The sequence below is a fragment of the Osmerus mordax genome, chromosome 13, assembly GCF_038355195.1.
Source record: "Osmerus mordax isolate fOsmMor3 chromosome 13, fOsmMor3.pri, whole genome shotgun sequence".
NCBI classification, from domain to species: Eukaryota; Metazoa; Chordata; class Actinopteri; order Osmeriformes; family Osmeridae; genus Osmerus; species Osmerus mordax.
The window spans coordinates 5119157-5136228 of record NC_090062.1 but is presented as its reverse complement, the minus strand read 5'-3'; the positions used below and the strand labels follow the sequence as shown (position 1 = coordinate 5136228).

Sequence of the window (17072 nt, the reverse complement as noted above, 5' to 3'; positions counted from 1 at the left end):
ATGATTGTCAAGGCAGAGTGAATGCTGAAAGAACCAAAATGGTGTAATTGGAGTCAACAGAACAAGAGGGGAGAGCTCATGAACAGTGTTGCAAAGAGATGAGATACCATTCTGCATGTTTCTCTCTGTGAGATGGAGGATACCGGTCTGTATATCCCCCCCCCCCCCAAGCCCTCTGTCCTCAGCTCCCTAGTGTGTGTGCACGTGTGCACGCGTGCGTGTGTGGTATGTGTCTTCCACAGTACTGAATAGTAGTCCATAATGAGGTTCTGTTCTGTCAGTACCACGGGCCAGGGTGATCAATCTCACCTGCTTAGTAAGCCTGAACCATCCCCGGGACACACTGTAAAACTACTGTTCCACACACACACACACGCTGTACTGTAAAACTACTGTTCCACACACACGCTGTACTGTAAAACTACTGTTCCACACACACACACACGCTGTACTGTAAAACTACTGTTCCACACACACACACACGCTGTACTGTAAAACTACTGTTCCACACACACGCTGTACTGTAAAACTACTGTTCCACACACACACACACGCTGTACTGTAAAACTACTGTTCCACACACACGCTGTACTGTAAAACTACTGTTCCACACACACACACACGCTGTACTGTAAAACTACTGTTCCACACACACACACACGCTGTACTGTAAAACTACTGTTCCACACACACGCTGTACTGTAAAACTACTGTTCCACACACACGCACACGCTGTACTGTAAAACTACTGTTCCACACACACACACACGCTGTACTGTAAAACTACTGTTCCACACACACGCTGTACTGTAAAACTACTGTTCCACACATGCAAACATATTACATGCTAATCTAATCATACATGCTAAAACTACTCTTCCACCCCCCCCCCCCCCCCCATAGGGTATAGGAGAGAAGAGGAGGGAGAGGAGAGTTGAAGAGGGGAGAGAAGAGGAGAGGGGAGAAGAGGAGGGGGGGTGAGGTTCAGATGGACAAGCGCAGAACATAGATGAACTGTACTCCCACACGTTCTCCATTGTTGTCACACACACACACACACACACACACATTAATATTGTGTCAGATGGTTCACGGGTTTCAGCAGGAGATGGTGTGGTGGAGACCGCCTGGGTCCTGGAATCGATCCACACATGCTTGCTTCCCCCATGGCTAATGCTGCCTTCCTGCGTCTCTACACAACACCAGATGTCTGCCTGCTGCTCGTCTGTCTGCCATTCTGTCTGTACGGTGTCTGTCTACCTGTGTATATGTGAGTGTGTCTGTTTGCCTGAGTCGGTCTGCCTGTGCGTGTGTAGGTCTGTCTATCTGTGGGTGTCTGTCTGTTTATGTGTGTTTGTGTGTGTCTATCAATCCGAGTTTGTCTATCTGTGTGTGTGTCCTTCACCATGTCCAGCAGGTCTGACACCACGGGTGGGGCTAGTGGACACTGTTGGTGTGGAGACCTGCCCACCATCATCATCACTGACCTGTACCTGGGAGACCCACCCAGGGCACTATCAACTGCCAGCACACAGCCCTGTGACTGGGCCCTCACTCATCCACAATGAGTGTCCAAGTGTGTGTGCGTGTGTCAGAAAGAAGGTTGTGTGTGTGTGCTTCTCTGACCCAGTTCTTCTTCCCAATGTTGATCCTAAACCTGTCGCCTGTATCTTCAGTCCACCCCTCTCCCTCCCTCTCTCCCCCCCTCTCTCCCTCCCCCCCCCCCCCTCTCTCTCTCTCTCTCTCTTCCACATTTATGCACATTAACCCACTTTCTTTCATCCCTCCATCATTTCAAATTGTCTCCTCTTCTTGTGCATGTAGGAGGTGCGTGCGTGTATGTGTGTGTGCGCGGATTGTGTGTGTGCGCGTGCGAGGTGTGTGAAGGGTAAGTGAAGATCGTTGGAACCCCAGTGGGGGGAGAAAGAGAGAGAGAGAGAGAGAAGGAGAGAGAGAGAGAGAGAAAGAGGGAGAGGGAGAGAGAGCGTGTGTGTGCTCCGTCGTTCATCTGTGGCAGTCTAGCTGTCTACCCGCGCGCCCCCCAGCCACAGAATAAATACACTCTAAATCAGCAGGCACACACGCCACGAGCCCCACACTGCTCCCTCAGCACACTTTACAGCAGCTAAATGAGGGGTCGGGGGAATTTCCCTGGCAGACCCACTGGCTGGCCTCCCTTCCCCCAGACAGAGAGCTACCTCTGTCTCCTTCCAGCCTCTTCCCAGAGATACCTGGGCTCCATACAGCCTGGTGCTGTCCACAGGGCCGCTGGTAGGGGCCTGGCAGGTCCAGGGCCGGATCTCTCCCTGCCTCTCCGGGCCCTGACCTCCGGTCTCAGGGGCGAGGTGTGTGGAGTTTTCTATTCTCCACTCTTCTCATCTCATTCCCCTTCTCTATTCTCTCCTCTCCACTCAGCAGACGAGCTCGTTCGTAAGAGGAAGCACTATTCTTTGAGACAGAATTCCGCTGTTTCATCTGGGAATGTCGGAACTCATTACTCTCAGTTATCTGCCAGTCATTTCTACCCGGCGGTGCGTTTCAGTAATTATTCTGGGAGATGGGCCTGCCACCTCGAGCAGCCTGCAGTCTGCCAGTGGGAGCACAGGCATTAACTCCACCCATCTGTCCTGTCCACTGCCACAAACCTAGCCCCTCCACCCCATCACGCCAACCCTCTGCTTCCCAGTTGACTAACCGAATCAGGCGTGGTTGAATTTCGTTTCAATTCATGAGAACATGCTTACATTTCTCCCCAACATTTTTTTCGATGTTTCTTGAGCAAGTGAACTTTCATTTGGAGAGAGCTGTTCTTCAGACGGGGGGGGTTGGCAGGCAGTTATCTAGCGGGAGCTGCTTTTCGAGCAGGGGCCTGTTGGAGGGGTCACGAGGGCCTGGTGTGGAGCACCAGGCAGCGCCCTGCTCCAGGGGTGCTGGTGTCATTATAGCTGCTCTTTGTGTTGGGGGCTTTAGAAGCAGACAGGACCCTCCTGTTGGATTAGGAGACCTTAAGGGTTACGGAGTTGCACACATCAGACACACACGCGCACACACACACAAAGGTTCTCACTCGTGCGCGCACACACACATCTTTGAAAGAAGCTCATTCTTTCTCCCTCCTCCTCACTAAGCCCTCGTACAGTAACCTTTCTGCGAATGGACAGTTCTTCTCATCCAGCCTTTTTACTTGCACCGAGAAAACAAGCCAGTACACGCCGTCTCTGCTCTCGATCTCACTCTCTTTTCTCTGAGCTCTGATGAGAAGTATATGGCTCCAAACTCTCCCATTCTCAGGAAACCAATCCAAATCGCCACCATCCACTACCTATGATGCAATTGTCCAGCAGGAAGTGATCTGTCAACACGATCAGTGTATGTGTGTGTGTTTTCAAGTGTGTGTTGGAGAGGATTGGGGGGGGGGGGGGGATAAAGGGGTGATGTGTGACAGGACCATTATCTAGGAAAATACCGCAGGCTGTCTTCAATTACATCTCTGGGACAGGAACAGGCCGGGGGGGGCAGACACACACACACACACACACACACAGCTGGTATTGCAATAATAAGTGAAGAGAAGAGACAGAGTCTGTATAGAACCGGATCCACAGTCCAACCATTCTGATACAAGAGCACACAGATCTCTAAAGAACTGAGTGTTGATGCTGTACAGCTGACACAGCACTTTAGACAGTAGCCTACTCTCCAGTTGTCCCTGGTACTCCCCAGTACTGTGTGATACTTGGTACCACAGTGAACTCACCAGAGGCGTTCTTCAGGTAGCCGTTGGAGTCCACAGAGGTGTACATGACGTAGGGGCCTGGCTGGTTCACCCCGAACGGCTGCAGGAGGACACAGTTAGATACAGGACACAGTTAGATACAGGACACAGTTAGATACAGGACACAGTTAGATACAGGACACAGTTAGATACAGGACACAGTTAGATACAGGACACAGTTAGATACAGGACACAGTTAGATACAGGACACAGTTAGATACAGGACACAGTTAGATACAGGACACAGTTAGATACAGGACACAGTTAGATACAGGACACAGTTAGATACAGGACACAGTTAGATACAGGACACAGTTAGATACAGGACACAGATACAGGACACCGTTAGATACAGGACACCGTTAGATACAGGACACCGTTAGATACAGGACACCGTTAGATACAGGACACCGTTAGATACAGGACACAGTTAGATACAGGACACAGTTAGATACAGGACACAGACAGATACAAGACACAGTTAGATACAGGACACAGTTAGATACAGGACACCGTTAGATACAGGACACTGTTAGATACAGGACACCGTTAGATACAGGACACCGTTAGATACAGGACACAGTTAGATACAGGACACAGTTAGATACAGGACACAGACAGATACAAGACACAGTTAGATACAGGACACAGTTAGATACAGGACACAGACAGATAGAGAAGAATATATATATTGTGATTGAGGAATTGACTTCAAGTGACCAGAAATAAAAAAACAAGGGAAGACAGGAGAGCAGGGATGATGGAAGAGCTTGATAAAGGAGGGCAGAGAGATGGGGGCAGAGGTAAGAGGTAGCAAGGAGTGATAGATTTGAGACGTTTAAGGAGGAGGACAGAAAATAAACAGGCCACAGTTCTAAAGGTGCTTTCATCCATCACAGACACACACACACACACACACACCCACACAGGTATGCACACTTATAAACCACAACAACAACAACACTAACAACCTGGAAAACAACCACCAGGACTCACTAACAAGGTAGCTCTACACCAGGACGAGAACCACGTCTGTCACTATGACAACAGGCCAAGAACCACACCTGTCACTATGACAACAGGACCACAGCAGTTCCTGTCACTACGACAATAGGACTACTAGTGCGGATGTCACCACAGCGACAGCTCCAATACCCAGTCTGTCACTGGCTCTGATGATCACAGAGCCTCACACAGAGAGAGAGAAGAAGAAAGGGAAGGAGAGAGAGGAAGGGAGAGAGATATATATAGAGAGAGAGATTGAGGAAGGGAGAGAACAATGGAGAGAGAGACAGAGAGGTAGACAGAAAGAGAGAGGTAGAGAGACAGAGAGATAGGTAGAGAGAGAGAGGTAGAGAGATGGAGCGAGAGATGGAGAGAGACACAGAGAGAGAGACGGAGAGAGACACAGAGAGAGAGACGGAGAGAGACACAGAGAGAGAGACACAGAGAGACACAGAGAGAGAGACGGGGAGATGACTCAGTTTCGTACCTTGACTTTCTGAGGACAGTCGTTGGAACCTAAGCAGAGGCCGCTGAGTACTGTGGAGGAGGAAGGGAGAAGTTTGTTACTGTGACCTTATACACACACAATATACAGTCACCCAGCCAAATGGCCTTGTTTTCAGTATTAATAGAGACCACTTGAGCATCTATTTCAGGCTTAACAGACCTCTCCTACAGGCTCACTCTTTAAAGATAAATGCTGAAAGGAAGAGGGGAAAAAATAAAAGGAAAAAAACATTGAAGTACAAATTGCAGAAAGGGGATGACGTGCAAGCGTGAGCGTGTTGCCATCTGACCTCTAACAGTCTGTTTTTTTGAGCCTGTGTCTCTTTTGTCTGATTTGGTCGATACGATCACTGTGGGCCGTGTTAAAAAGGGCTTGCTTTCATCACTGGAAAGAGCAGTGGAGGAGAATACTGATGCTAGGGCCGACTTACAACCAGCTCCAAACTTATATCATCAACAAACCGAGGACACTGTAGATCAATAAGTCACAGGGAGGGGCCTGGAGGTAGTGAGGTTGGCCAAACGGCAGGATCAGAGCTAACACGTTAGCAGTGGGGAGGAAGGAGACTAGATCGATATGTCATAGGGATTAGACGACACGCCCTGTGTTGGAAGATGGGGTTGATCTAGGAGCTGGATGCGTCTTTGCCAAGCCGAGGGTTCACAGTGGATCATGGTCAAGATGCCGGATTAATACTAATTCTTTATTCTGTCCAGTACATTACTAAACAGAACGCTCTGGGACCAGTCATACCGGAGGACACATGTTACTAAGGTCGTTCGGCAGAGGGGTGACGAACACACTTTACTTACAGTCTTATATAGTACCCAACATCTGGTCCTTTCAATGCAACAATCAATCAATACAAGTCCTTCCCACACAAAACAGTGACAGCTGAAACAACAGCCTCAGGACCCGGTGTCCCCAAGGTCCTTCCTCCCAGGTGACTTCTCCTGCAGTCAGGGCGTCATAAAACTCATTAACCATCAAGTTACCTCTGACTCCATGCCTCCAGACGACCTACTATAAACAATCCCCCAACATTGCTAACACTTTACAATCCTTTGAACTCAACTTAATCATCTCCCCTTCCTGGAACAGCGACAACTGTATCTTATAAACGAACACAGAAGCTTATAATTCAAACCTTATTTCAGACACATTAGTTTGACACACATCCTAAAACGTCATTCCATTCCCCCTCTGTGGCGCTGTAACAGCTGAGTCATGTGTTCCTTCATAGGGGGTTGAGAAAGCTCACAGCGTACAGTTCCATCACAATCCATTGCAACAGACACGGTTCATGTCCCATAGGTCCACTGTACTGCACTAGAGCTGATCTGGAGGCGGGGTGTTAGTGGACCTGGGGGAGCTGTGATATGTAGTTCAATTGTTAGAAAAATGAGTCTATCCAATCAATGGGGTGACACAGGCACTTTATAAACGTGTCCCTGGTGTACAGGGTAGTGTAGTGTAGTGGTGGTGGTGTAGAGAGAGTGGAAGAGAGAGGGAGTGAGAAACGAAAGGGGAGAGAGTGAGGGATGGTGGAGGAGAGGGGTCAGAAAGGGAGAGAAAGGAAGTGAGGGGAGAGAGAGAGAGACAGAGAGGAAGTGAGGGTAGAGAGACAGAGAAGAAGTGAGGGTAGAGAGACAGAGAAGATGTGATGGAAGAGAGATGGAGCGAGGCACAGAGAGGCATAGAGAGAGAGAGAGAGAGAGAGAGAGAGAGAGAGAGAGAGAGAGAGAGAGAGCTACTGTGCCATGCATAGCGTGTCCTTCACAGCTCACTGGCCATGCCACCGCTCCAGGAAGTAGATGAGGCTGGGAGTGTGTGAGTGAGTGTGTGAGTGTGTGTGTGTGTGTGCGTGTCTCAGGGTGTGTGTGTGTGTGTCTGAAGGTGTAGCTCGAAAATGAAAAGACATTGCTTCTCAAAGACCAATCCCAGCCTTGTTTTATTTCCGAGAACCCAGACTGCTGCACTCATCCTCATGTTTCCTACTTCTAACCCTTCCCACAGCTCCACACATACACGTCCAGGAGAACAAGACCAACTCCCTCATACACTCCCACATCACACACGCATGCACCCACACAGCAGATATTTGCCAGGCTGAGGTGAGACGAGGCTGATGACTGATGTCAGCTATCCAGCTCTCTCCTGCACTGACCTGCTGAAATGCTGTCAGTCTACAATATATGTGCTCCTCGGTCCCTCATGTCCGTCAGTGTGTGCGTGTGTGCATCTGTCAGGTTGTATACATCACAACCATGCGCGGTATGTGCGTGAGTGTATGTGCAAGACGGGGTCAGTGCATCAGACTGCACTAAGTGGCCCAGAGGGTGCGCGTCAGCAGGTGTCCGACGACATTCCAGCTCTGCTGATTCCCTCGCCTCCCCCTGGTGGCCTACGGGGTGTGTAATGTGTGTGAATAAACCCACGCTTCACACGCATTCACACGCCGCTAAAGCGGAAAGCCAGTGAAGAGGCGCAGCTTGTCTGGGCTTTACGTAGAGGTCACCGGGCCATCAGTAAACACCCCCAACGAAGGCACCAGGAAGCTGGTAAACTGGTACAGTAAGCCGTTTCCTCCTGAGTGTGTGCGCCTGCATGCTGATGTGTGTGTCCGTGGACTGGTGTGTGTGTGTGTGTGTGTGTGTGTGTGGGTGTATGAGAGATGTTTCCTTGCAGCAACGGTCCTGCTCATCAGAGCATAATAACAACCTGCGAACTCTTGACACTTGTTCCCCATCGACACAAAGTGCAGTGAGAGCCCGACCCAGCACTGCCTTAGAGGACGCACAGGGAGTACGCGTGGGCTGCCTGTCTGTGTGCATGTGCGTGTCTTCGTATCGTTGCTTCTGCCCGTCTCCCCGCTCGCCTGTCTGTGCGCTGGGCCTGTCTGCCCGTCTCCCTGCTCGCCTGTCTGTGCGCTGGGCCTGTCTGCCTGTCTCCCTGCTCGCCTGTCTGTGCGCTGGGCCCGTCTCCCTGCTCGCCTGTCTGTGCGCTGGGCCCGTCTGCCCGTCTCCCTGCTCGCCTGTCTGTGCGCTGGGCCCGTCTGCCCGTCTCCCTGCTCGCCTGTCTGTGTGCTGGGCCCGTCTCCCTGCTCGCCTGTCTGTGCGCTGGGCCCGTCTGCCCGTCTCCCTGCTCGCCTGTCTGTGCGCTGGGCCCGTCTGCCCGTCTTTCCCAATCTTCGTCAGCACGGCTATAAAAAGACTCGTGCCCACAGGGGTCCATGGAAACGGCAGCCACGTCACATGCAATGACGGAACATCGAGGCCAGACGGGTGACGTCACAGTCAGGGTGAGTGTGTGTGTGTGTGCGCATGTCAAAAGTCGGGTGATGACGACGGCACATGTCATGTCAGTGCATCAACATGCCCTTGAGCTCAGAACGACAGCCAATGGGGTGTCGGCTGGTCCGAGTGCTCTGACAGTTAAGTGGTCGCCGGGGGCAACGCCTCGACATCGACTCTTAAGGGCCTAATCTGGTGTGCTGGACCAGTTGGCTACACTGCTGACCTCCGGCTGGATGGCTGACAGATAAGACACACACACACACACACACACACACACACATAGGAGAACACACAATTCCATGTTCTCTTTTCATACTTCAGCCTGCAGCAATTCAGCAGTAACTCCTTGAAAGATGGCCTTCGACTGTATGCACAAATAGTGTGTGCCGTTCTGTGTGTGAGGGCCGGAAGTGTGTGTGTGTGTGTGTGACACGTCACTCTCCTTTCAGACAGTGTTTGAAGCCCCCTCTGATGAGTCTCATCAGATGAATGTCATTAAGCTGTGAGCTGTCCTTCATTCTGCTCAAACATCACACACGCATGCGCCCGCACACACGCCACATACACACCACACACACACACACGTCAGAACCTCATCTGAGAGAAGCTCTTCACCAGTCAATCCTCCGCCTGACGTGTGTTTGATATGGGTGGAGCAGTTGGAATGATATGGTTTTAACCAGAGCCAAGACCGATGCTTACATCCCTTGTAAAGCCCAACCTCAGCTAAAACATAATGACGTGTAACTACAATGTTGTTACTGTAGGCAGCCATGTAGCGCAACAATAGAGTCTCAAAGTGGATTCAATTGTTGGATGTTGAGGGGGGAAAAGGAGAGGAGAGGAGGAGAAGAGGTGGTGAAGAGAGGAAAGGAGAGGAAGAGGTGGTGAAGAGAGGAAAGGAGAGGAAGAGGTGGTGAATGACTGAACTAAACAAAGCCTGCAGATGCTTCTCTGTGCAGCTAATCTGCATGTTAATAAATGAGCAAGAGCCTAATCAGCTCATATAGTTCTTTCTGTCACTCATGCACCCACACAAACACACACACACACACACACACATTTAATGAAACCAAGCAAATGGTACACATACACTCCCTCCCTCCCACACACACACACTCACATCCACACACACACCCACACACAAACAAACAAACAAACAAACAACTCCTTCCTGTAAACTCAGCCGTCCCTGTGTGTCAGGCTCCGCCTCCCACCAACGCCCTGCCCCCTCACACGCATCCAGCCTTGCCTTGGGTGTGCCCGGGCAGCCACGGGGCCCGGCCGCCATGGGGGCCGGGCAGCCACGGCGGCGTAGCCGCCACTTCAGGGACTCCATTTGTTCCATCTCATCAGACGGGCTCAATCAAACGTAGTGACCCGCGAGTCGGCTCTGCGGTGCATCAGCGGCTTAGCCGTGTTACCGGCAAGTTAACCGGTAACCGGTAGCAACTCTGGGGCACCTTTTGAAGATGAGTTTCTGAAGATCAATGTCGGGGCCGGAACTCCGCGCCAAACGCGGCAATTAAGCCCCCCGCCCCGCCTCTCTGTGGACGGGGGCTCTATGATTTCATCTGCAGGAGCGCCAGACGCAAAGTCAATACAGGCACGGCCACGGTCGATACACACCCAGGAGGAGCTGGGCACGGGGGAACTCTTACTTTGGCTTCTTCGGGGAAGGATAGCGACGTGCCACGGAGGGGAAGGGGGCGTGTTAGGGGTCAGAGGTGGTGGTGGGAGGGGGGGAGAGGGACCTGTCAAGCCTTCTCCCATGTCAGTCAATAACAACTCAAAGGTGAGAAGGCTGGCTCCTCCTCCATCCACACGCATCCAATCAACACACCCCGTACACTGAGCACGAATGGAGATTTGCCCTTTTTTTGTTGTTGTTGTGATTATTGGGTGTGCTCAAGCCTTCGGCGAGAGCACAACCTTTGTTCTCTCACATATATATTTGGGTGTGCTCAAGCCTTCGGCGAGAGCACAACCTTTGTTCTCTCACATATATATTATTATTATTATTTTTATTTCTTTTTGCCCCCCTAAAACTCAGTAAATACTTGGCCTACATAGACAACGTAGGTGTCAAAAGTTTCGTCTTGGTAGCGATTGAGTTGCTTCTATTGGAATTTACGTTCCGTTGCATGGTTTAAGCTTAAATTAAGTTTTTGTGGCGAAAAGTGAAGCTAACGGTGGCTAATTTGCTAGCCACAGTCACTGACGTTACTAACGTCACTGCGTCACTAACGTCACGAAAACACGCGTGACTACCTTTGCCAGAACATTCGTTTAGCATCTGTTAACTTGGGGGATAGCTAGGCTAACTATAGCTTTACTGCAAGGCAGCTGCAGAAACGCCACAAGAAAAGAGGCCAGGGTGATAACTATTTACTCATTTTACTTTGTGATATGACACACAATTGTGATGTGTAATGTACAATATAAGCTGATATTATTAAGGAAGTACATCTACTTTCGGAAACAGTAGTCTACTATTTCACTGAAGTATTAGCATCATGACATTAGCCTGTGTTTCCCGGGCAACACATACTACAGTGGTCTATGATGTAGCGTTATCTGTTTTCAATCGTTAAAATAAACATTCCTCACATATACATTTTCGTTGTAGGATTTATTCTGACATTAGAAACCGATTTGTTGGTGAAATTACCATTACCTGTGGTTTCAAACCAGTGTAGCTCACTGCAACGCTGTAGCTTACGCGAGACACACTACAAAAACATCTAGCTACAGTACACAGCTGTTTGGGAAGTCAAACGGCGACAGAAAATGTTCGGCACTCCCCTTACTTAAATCAAAAGTCTATCTAACTACTAACCTGAACTTCATTGCCACAGCCTAAACGTTGTCAATCTGTTCATGAAAATAATTAATTTCAGCCTAAACCGTACAACGGAACGTTAAATCCAATTCAACCAACGCAATCGCTACCAAGACGAACACAGCAGTAGCCTAGTACTGTACCGTAGTAGTACAATTTACCGGGGCAGCTTCTCAACACAGGGCTATATCGCATTTTGCGTTGTTACTGACAATGATCGCTACCAGTGAGCTTTTTATGAATGAGCAATTTTCCACTAAATAAATGTCAAGCTTATTTACGTTTTGGGGGGCATATTTTCAGTTAGCAGATGGTACCGTTTGAATTGCGATTCCATCTTCTACTGCCGGGTAACGTCGTAGAATAATCTTCAAAGGGGTTGTTTATTCATGAATGAATGCAATATGAGTAGGCTAAATGCCTGAAAATATCATGAGAAGAGAAAAACTTAAAATGACGTTTAAATCATAGAGATTATGTCAATTTTTACACCGGTCTGCAATAATGTCACGAAAACACGCGTGACTACCTTTGGCAGAACATTCGTTTGGCATCTGTTAACTTGGGGGATAGCTAGGCTAACTATAGCTTTACTGCAAGGCAGCTGCAGAAACGCCACAAACAAAGAGGCCAGGGTGATAAATATTTACTCATTTTACTTTGTGATATGACACACAATTGTGATGTGTAATGTACAATATAAGCTGATATTATTAAGGAAGTACATCTACTTTCGGAAACAGTAGTCTACTATTTCACTGACATATTAGCATCATGACATTAGCCTGTGTTGCCCGGGCAACACATACTACAGTGGTCTATGATGTATCTGTTGTCAATCGTTAAAATAAACATTCCTCACATATACATTTTCGTTGTAGGATTTATTCTGACATTAGTAAACGATTTGTTGGTGAAATTACCATTACCTGTGGTTTCAAACCAGTGTAGCTCACTGCAACGCTGTAGCCTACTGTACCCGAGACACTAGTGTGAGTAGCTAACAACAACTCCTCAGCTGTTTAAGTCAAACGGCAACAGAACATGTTCGGCACTCCCCTTACTCAAAAGTCTTTCAGTAGGGAAACTATCTGACTACTAACCTGAACTTCATTGCCACAGCCTAAACTTTGTCAATCTGTTCATGAAAATAATTAATTTCAGCCTAAACCGTACAACGGAACGTTTAATCGAATTCAACCAACGCAATCGCTATCAAGACGAACACAGCAGTAGTCTACTAGTAGTACTGTACTGTAGTAGTAGAATTTACCGGGCAGCTTCTCCACACAGGGCTATATCGCATTTTGAGTTGTTACTGACAATGATCGCTACCAGTGAGCTTTTTATGAATGAGCTATTTTCCACTAAATAAATGTCAAGCTTATTTACGTTTTTGGGGGCATATTTTCAGTTAGCAGATGGTACTGTTTGAATCGCGATTCTATCTTCTGCCGGTAAAGTCGTAGAATAATCTTCAAAGGGGGTTCTTTATTAATGAATGAATGCAATATGAGTAGGCTAAATGCCTGAAAATATCACGAGAAGGGACAACTTAAAAGGACGTTTAAGTCATAGAGATTAGGTCCATTTGTACACCGGTCTGCCAAATGTATTCGTTTTGATTCAGCCTGTCAGCTGCCTCTTGCAGGGGAAATGAGAAGACGTCATATTTCATTCTACACTTCACTCGTATTTTGAGTTGTAAATGAGCAGCAAAAAAAAGATGCTTTTAAATCTATGTAATCTTTATAAATAATAAGTAGGCCCGATGCATTTTTATATAAAATATACAGACCCCTGTGCAACCGACGCAAGCAAGCACACCCTACAATTTCCCCAGAAATTGTATCCTCTCTAGTATTATTATTATTATTTTTATTTCTTTTTGCCCCCCTAAAACTCAGTAAATACTTGGCCTACATAGACAACGTAGGTGTCAAAAGTTTCGTCTTGGTAGCGATTGAGTTGCTTCTATTGGAATTTACGTTCCGTTGCATGGTTTAAGCGTAAGTTAAGTTTTTGTGGCGAAAAGTGAAGCTAACGGTGGCTAATTTGCTAGCCACAGTCACTGACGTTACTAACGTCACTGCGTCACTAACGTCACGAAAACACGCGTGACTACCTTTGCCAGAACATTCGTTTCACATCTGTTAACTTGGGGGATAGCTAGGCTAACTATAGCTTTACTGCAAGGCAGCTGCAGAAACGCCACAAGAAAAGAGGCCAGGGTGATAACTATTTACTCATTTTACTTTGTGATATGACACACAATTGTGATGTGTAATGTACAATATAAGCTGATATTATTAAGGAAGTACATCTACTTTCGGAAACAGTAGTCTACTATTTCACTGAAGTATTAGCATCATGACATTAGCCTGTGTTTCCCGGGCAACACATACTACAGTGGTCTATGATGTAGTTATCTGTTTTCAATCGTTAAAATAAACATTCCTCACATATACATTTTCGTTGTAGGATTTATTCTGACATTAGAAAACGATTTGTTGGTGAAATTACCATTACCTGTGGTTTCAAACCAGTGTAGCTCACTGCAACGCTGTAGCTTACGCGAGACACACTACAAAAACATCTAGCTACAGTACACAGCTGTTTAGGAAGTCAAACGGCGACAGAAAATGTTCGGCACTCCCCTTACTTAAATCAAAAGTCTATCTAACTACTAACCTGAACTTCATTGCCACAGCCTAAACGTTGTCAATCTGTTCATGAAAATAATTAATTTCAGCCTAAACCGTACAACGGAACGTTAAAACCAATTCAACCAACGCAATCGCTACCAAGACGAACACAGCAGTAGCCTAGTACTGTACCATAGTAGTACAATTTACCGGGGCAGCTTCTCAACACAGGGCTATATCGCATTTTGCGTTGTTACTGACAATGATCGCTACCAGTGAGCTTTTTATGAATGAGCAATTTTCCACTAAATAAATGTCAAGCTTATTTACGTTTTGGGGGGCATATTTTCAGTTAGCAGATGGTACCGTTTGAATTGCGATTCCATCTTCTACTGCCGGGTAACGTCGTAGAATAATCTTCAAAGGGGTTGTTTATTCATGAATGAATGCAATATGAGTAGGCTAAATGCCTGAAAATATCATGAGAAGAGAAAAACTTAAAATGACGTTTAAATCATAGAGATTAGGTCAATTTTTACACCGGTCTGCAATAATGTCACGAAAACACGCGTGACTACCTTTGGCAGAACATTCGTTTCGCATCTGTTAACTTGGGGGATAGCTAGGCTAACTATAGCTTTACTGCAAGGCAGCTGCAGAAACGCCACAAACAAAGAGGCCAGGGTGATAAATATTTACTCATTTTACTTTGTGATATGACACACAATTGTGATGTGTAATGTACAATATAAGCTGATATTATTAAGGAAGTACATCTACTTTCGGAAACAGTAGTCTACTATTTCACTGACATATTAGCATCATGACATTAGCCTGTGTTGCCCGGGCAACACATACTACAGTGGTCTATGATGTATCTGTTTTCAATCGTTAAAATAAACATTCCTCACATATACATTTTCGTTGTAGGATTTATTCTGACATTAGTAAACGATTTGTTGGTGAAATTACCATTACCTGTGGTTTCAAACCAGTGTAGCTCACTGCAACGCTGTAGCCTACTGTACCCGAGACACTAGTGTGAGTAGCTAACAACAACTCCTCAGCTGTTTAAGTCAAACGGCAACAGAACATGTTCGGCACTCCCCTTACTCAAAAGTCTTTCAGTAGGGAAACTATCTGACTACTAACCTGAACTTCATTGCCACAGCCTAAACTTTGTCAATCTGTTCATGAAAATAATTAATTTCAGCCTAAACCGTACAACGGAACGTTTAATCGAATTCAACCAACGCAATCGCTATCAAGACGAACACAGCAGTGGTCTAGTACTGTACTGTAGTAGTAGAATTTACCGGGGCAGCTTCTCCACACAGGGCTATATCGCATTTTGAGTTGTTACTGACAATGATCGCTACCAGTGAGCTTTTTATGAATGAGCTATTTTCCACTAAATAAATGTCAAGCTTATTTACGTTTTTGGGGGCATATTTTCAGTTAGCAGATGGTACTGTTTGAATCGCGATTCTATCTTCTGCCGGTAAAGTCGTAGAATAATCTTCAAAGGGGGTTCTTTATTAATGAATGAATGCAATATGAGTAGGCTAAATGCCTGAAAATATCACGAGAAGGGACAACTTAAAAGGACGTTTAAGTCATAGAGATTAGGTCCATTTGTACACAGGTCTGCCAAATGTATTCGTTTTGATTCAGCCTGTCAGCTGCCTCTTGCAGGGGAAATGAGAAGACATCATATTTCATTCTACACTTCACTCGTATTTTGAGTTGTAAATGAGCAGCAAAAAAAAGATGCTTTTAAATCTATGTAATCTTTATAAATAATAAGTAGGCCCGATGCATTTTTATATAAAATATACAGACCCCTGTGCAACCGACGCAAGCAAGCACACCCTACAATTTCCCCAGAAATTGTATCCTCTCTAGTTATAATTGTTCTTTCCTCCCCATAGATTCAACTGTCCAGATGAACAACCTCCCTCTCCTGTGTCTCCGTTCCTCTGCTATATGACAGCCGACAGGAGCGGCTGTGCTTCACTGTCTGTCTGTACACAGATTTCCCATAATCCTTTTCGGGAGTCTACAGTGTTGATGCTGGAGGCTGGAGGAAGAGGGTGAGGAGGGAGAGGAAGTGGGATTCATCTGAAAAGGAAGAAGCTGCTCCGACCACTGCTGGGAACAATTACACATCTGACGGTGTGTGTGTGTTTGTGTGTGAGCGTGTGTGTGTGTGTGTGTGAGTCAGTGTGTACGTGAGCGCTCGAGTTTGTGAGTAAGGGAGTGTGTAATGTACATCACGTTCTTTGTGTGTGTGCGTACGAAGGTGTGTTTCAGTGTGTCAGAGTATGAAAGGTGCGCGTGCGTTTGAGAGGGCGTGCACGCGCGTTTCAGCATGTGCGTGTGCGTGTTGTCTGAGTGACGGTCTGAGGCAAGTCTGTGAGAGGAGGAGATCCATCCAGCTCAGAGCGCCTCTGAAGATCAGCAGGAAATGGCTTTGAGTGGAAACATGTCTCTGGGTTTACACAGTCTGTTCTGGAAGACACACACGCGGCGCCTGTGGATGTGTAGAAAGACACAGCAGGGAGGAGAGAGGGCAGACGCGGTCGCAGAGCAGTTTCAGATCCACAGTAAATTACCCAGACTGCTTCCTCCCTCTCCACCCACTTGACAACATCAGGCTGTGAGTGTGTGTGTGTGTGTGTGTGTGTGTGTGCATCAGCAAACTCATTATCCATCAGAACGTTAGTGGGGAAAGCTACATTTCACAAACCAGTAGGGGACAAACCTACTGTACCTGAGTGTCCGAGGAGTGGAGAGTGTTTGTGTGTGAGAGAATGAAGATGTGTGTGTGTGTGTGTGTGTGGAGGTATATGAATAAAGATATGCATGTCTTTTAGAGTTTGTGTGTAAGTGTGTGTGTGTGGTTTGCAAAGCAGTTGCAATTCAAGCTCACTAACGAGAGAAAATAAAAGCCTGCCACTATTGGGGCTGTCAGGCAGAGAGAGAGGCAGAGAGAGAGGCA

General features: G+C 47.1%; 1 protein-coding gene across 1 annotated transcript in view; it reads right to left on the bottom strand.

Annotated features, from left to right (window-relative positions):
- The window catches only part of itfg1 (integrin alpha FG-GAP repeat containing 1), an 83207-nt gene that overhangs the window by 14956 nt on the left and 51179 nt on the right, over positions 1 to 17072 (bottom strand). The window contains exons 13-14 of the mRNA XM_067249011.1: positions 5268 to 5317; positions 3758 to 3836 (exon numbers count right to left, since the gene is read on the bottom strand). Of these exons, the coding sequence (XP_067105112.1) occupies positions 3758 to 3836; positions 5268 to 5317 (129 nt within the window). The remainder of the gene's footprint in view (positions 1 to 3757; positions 3837 to 5267; positions 5318 to 17072) is intronic.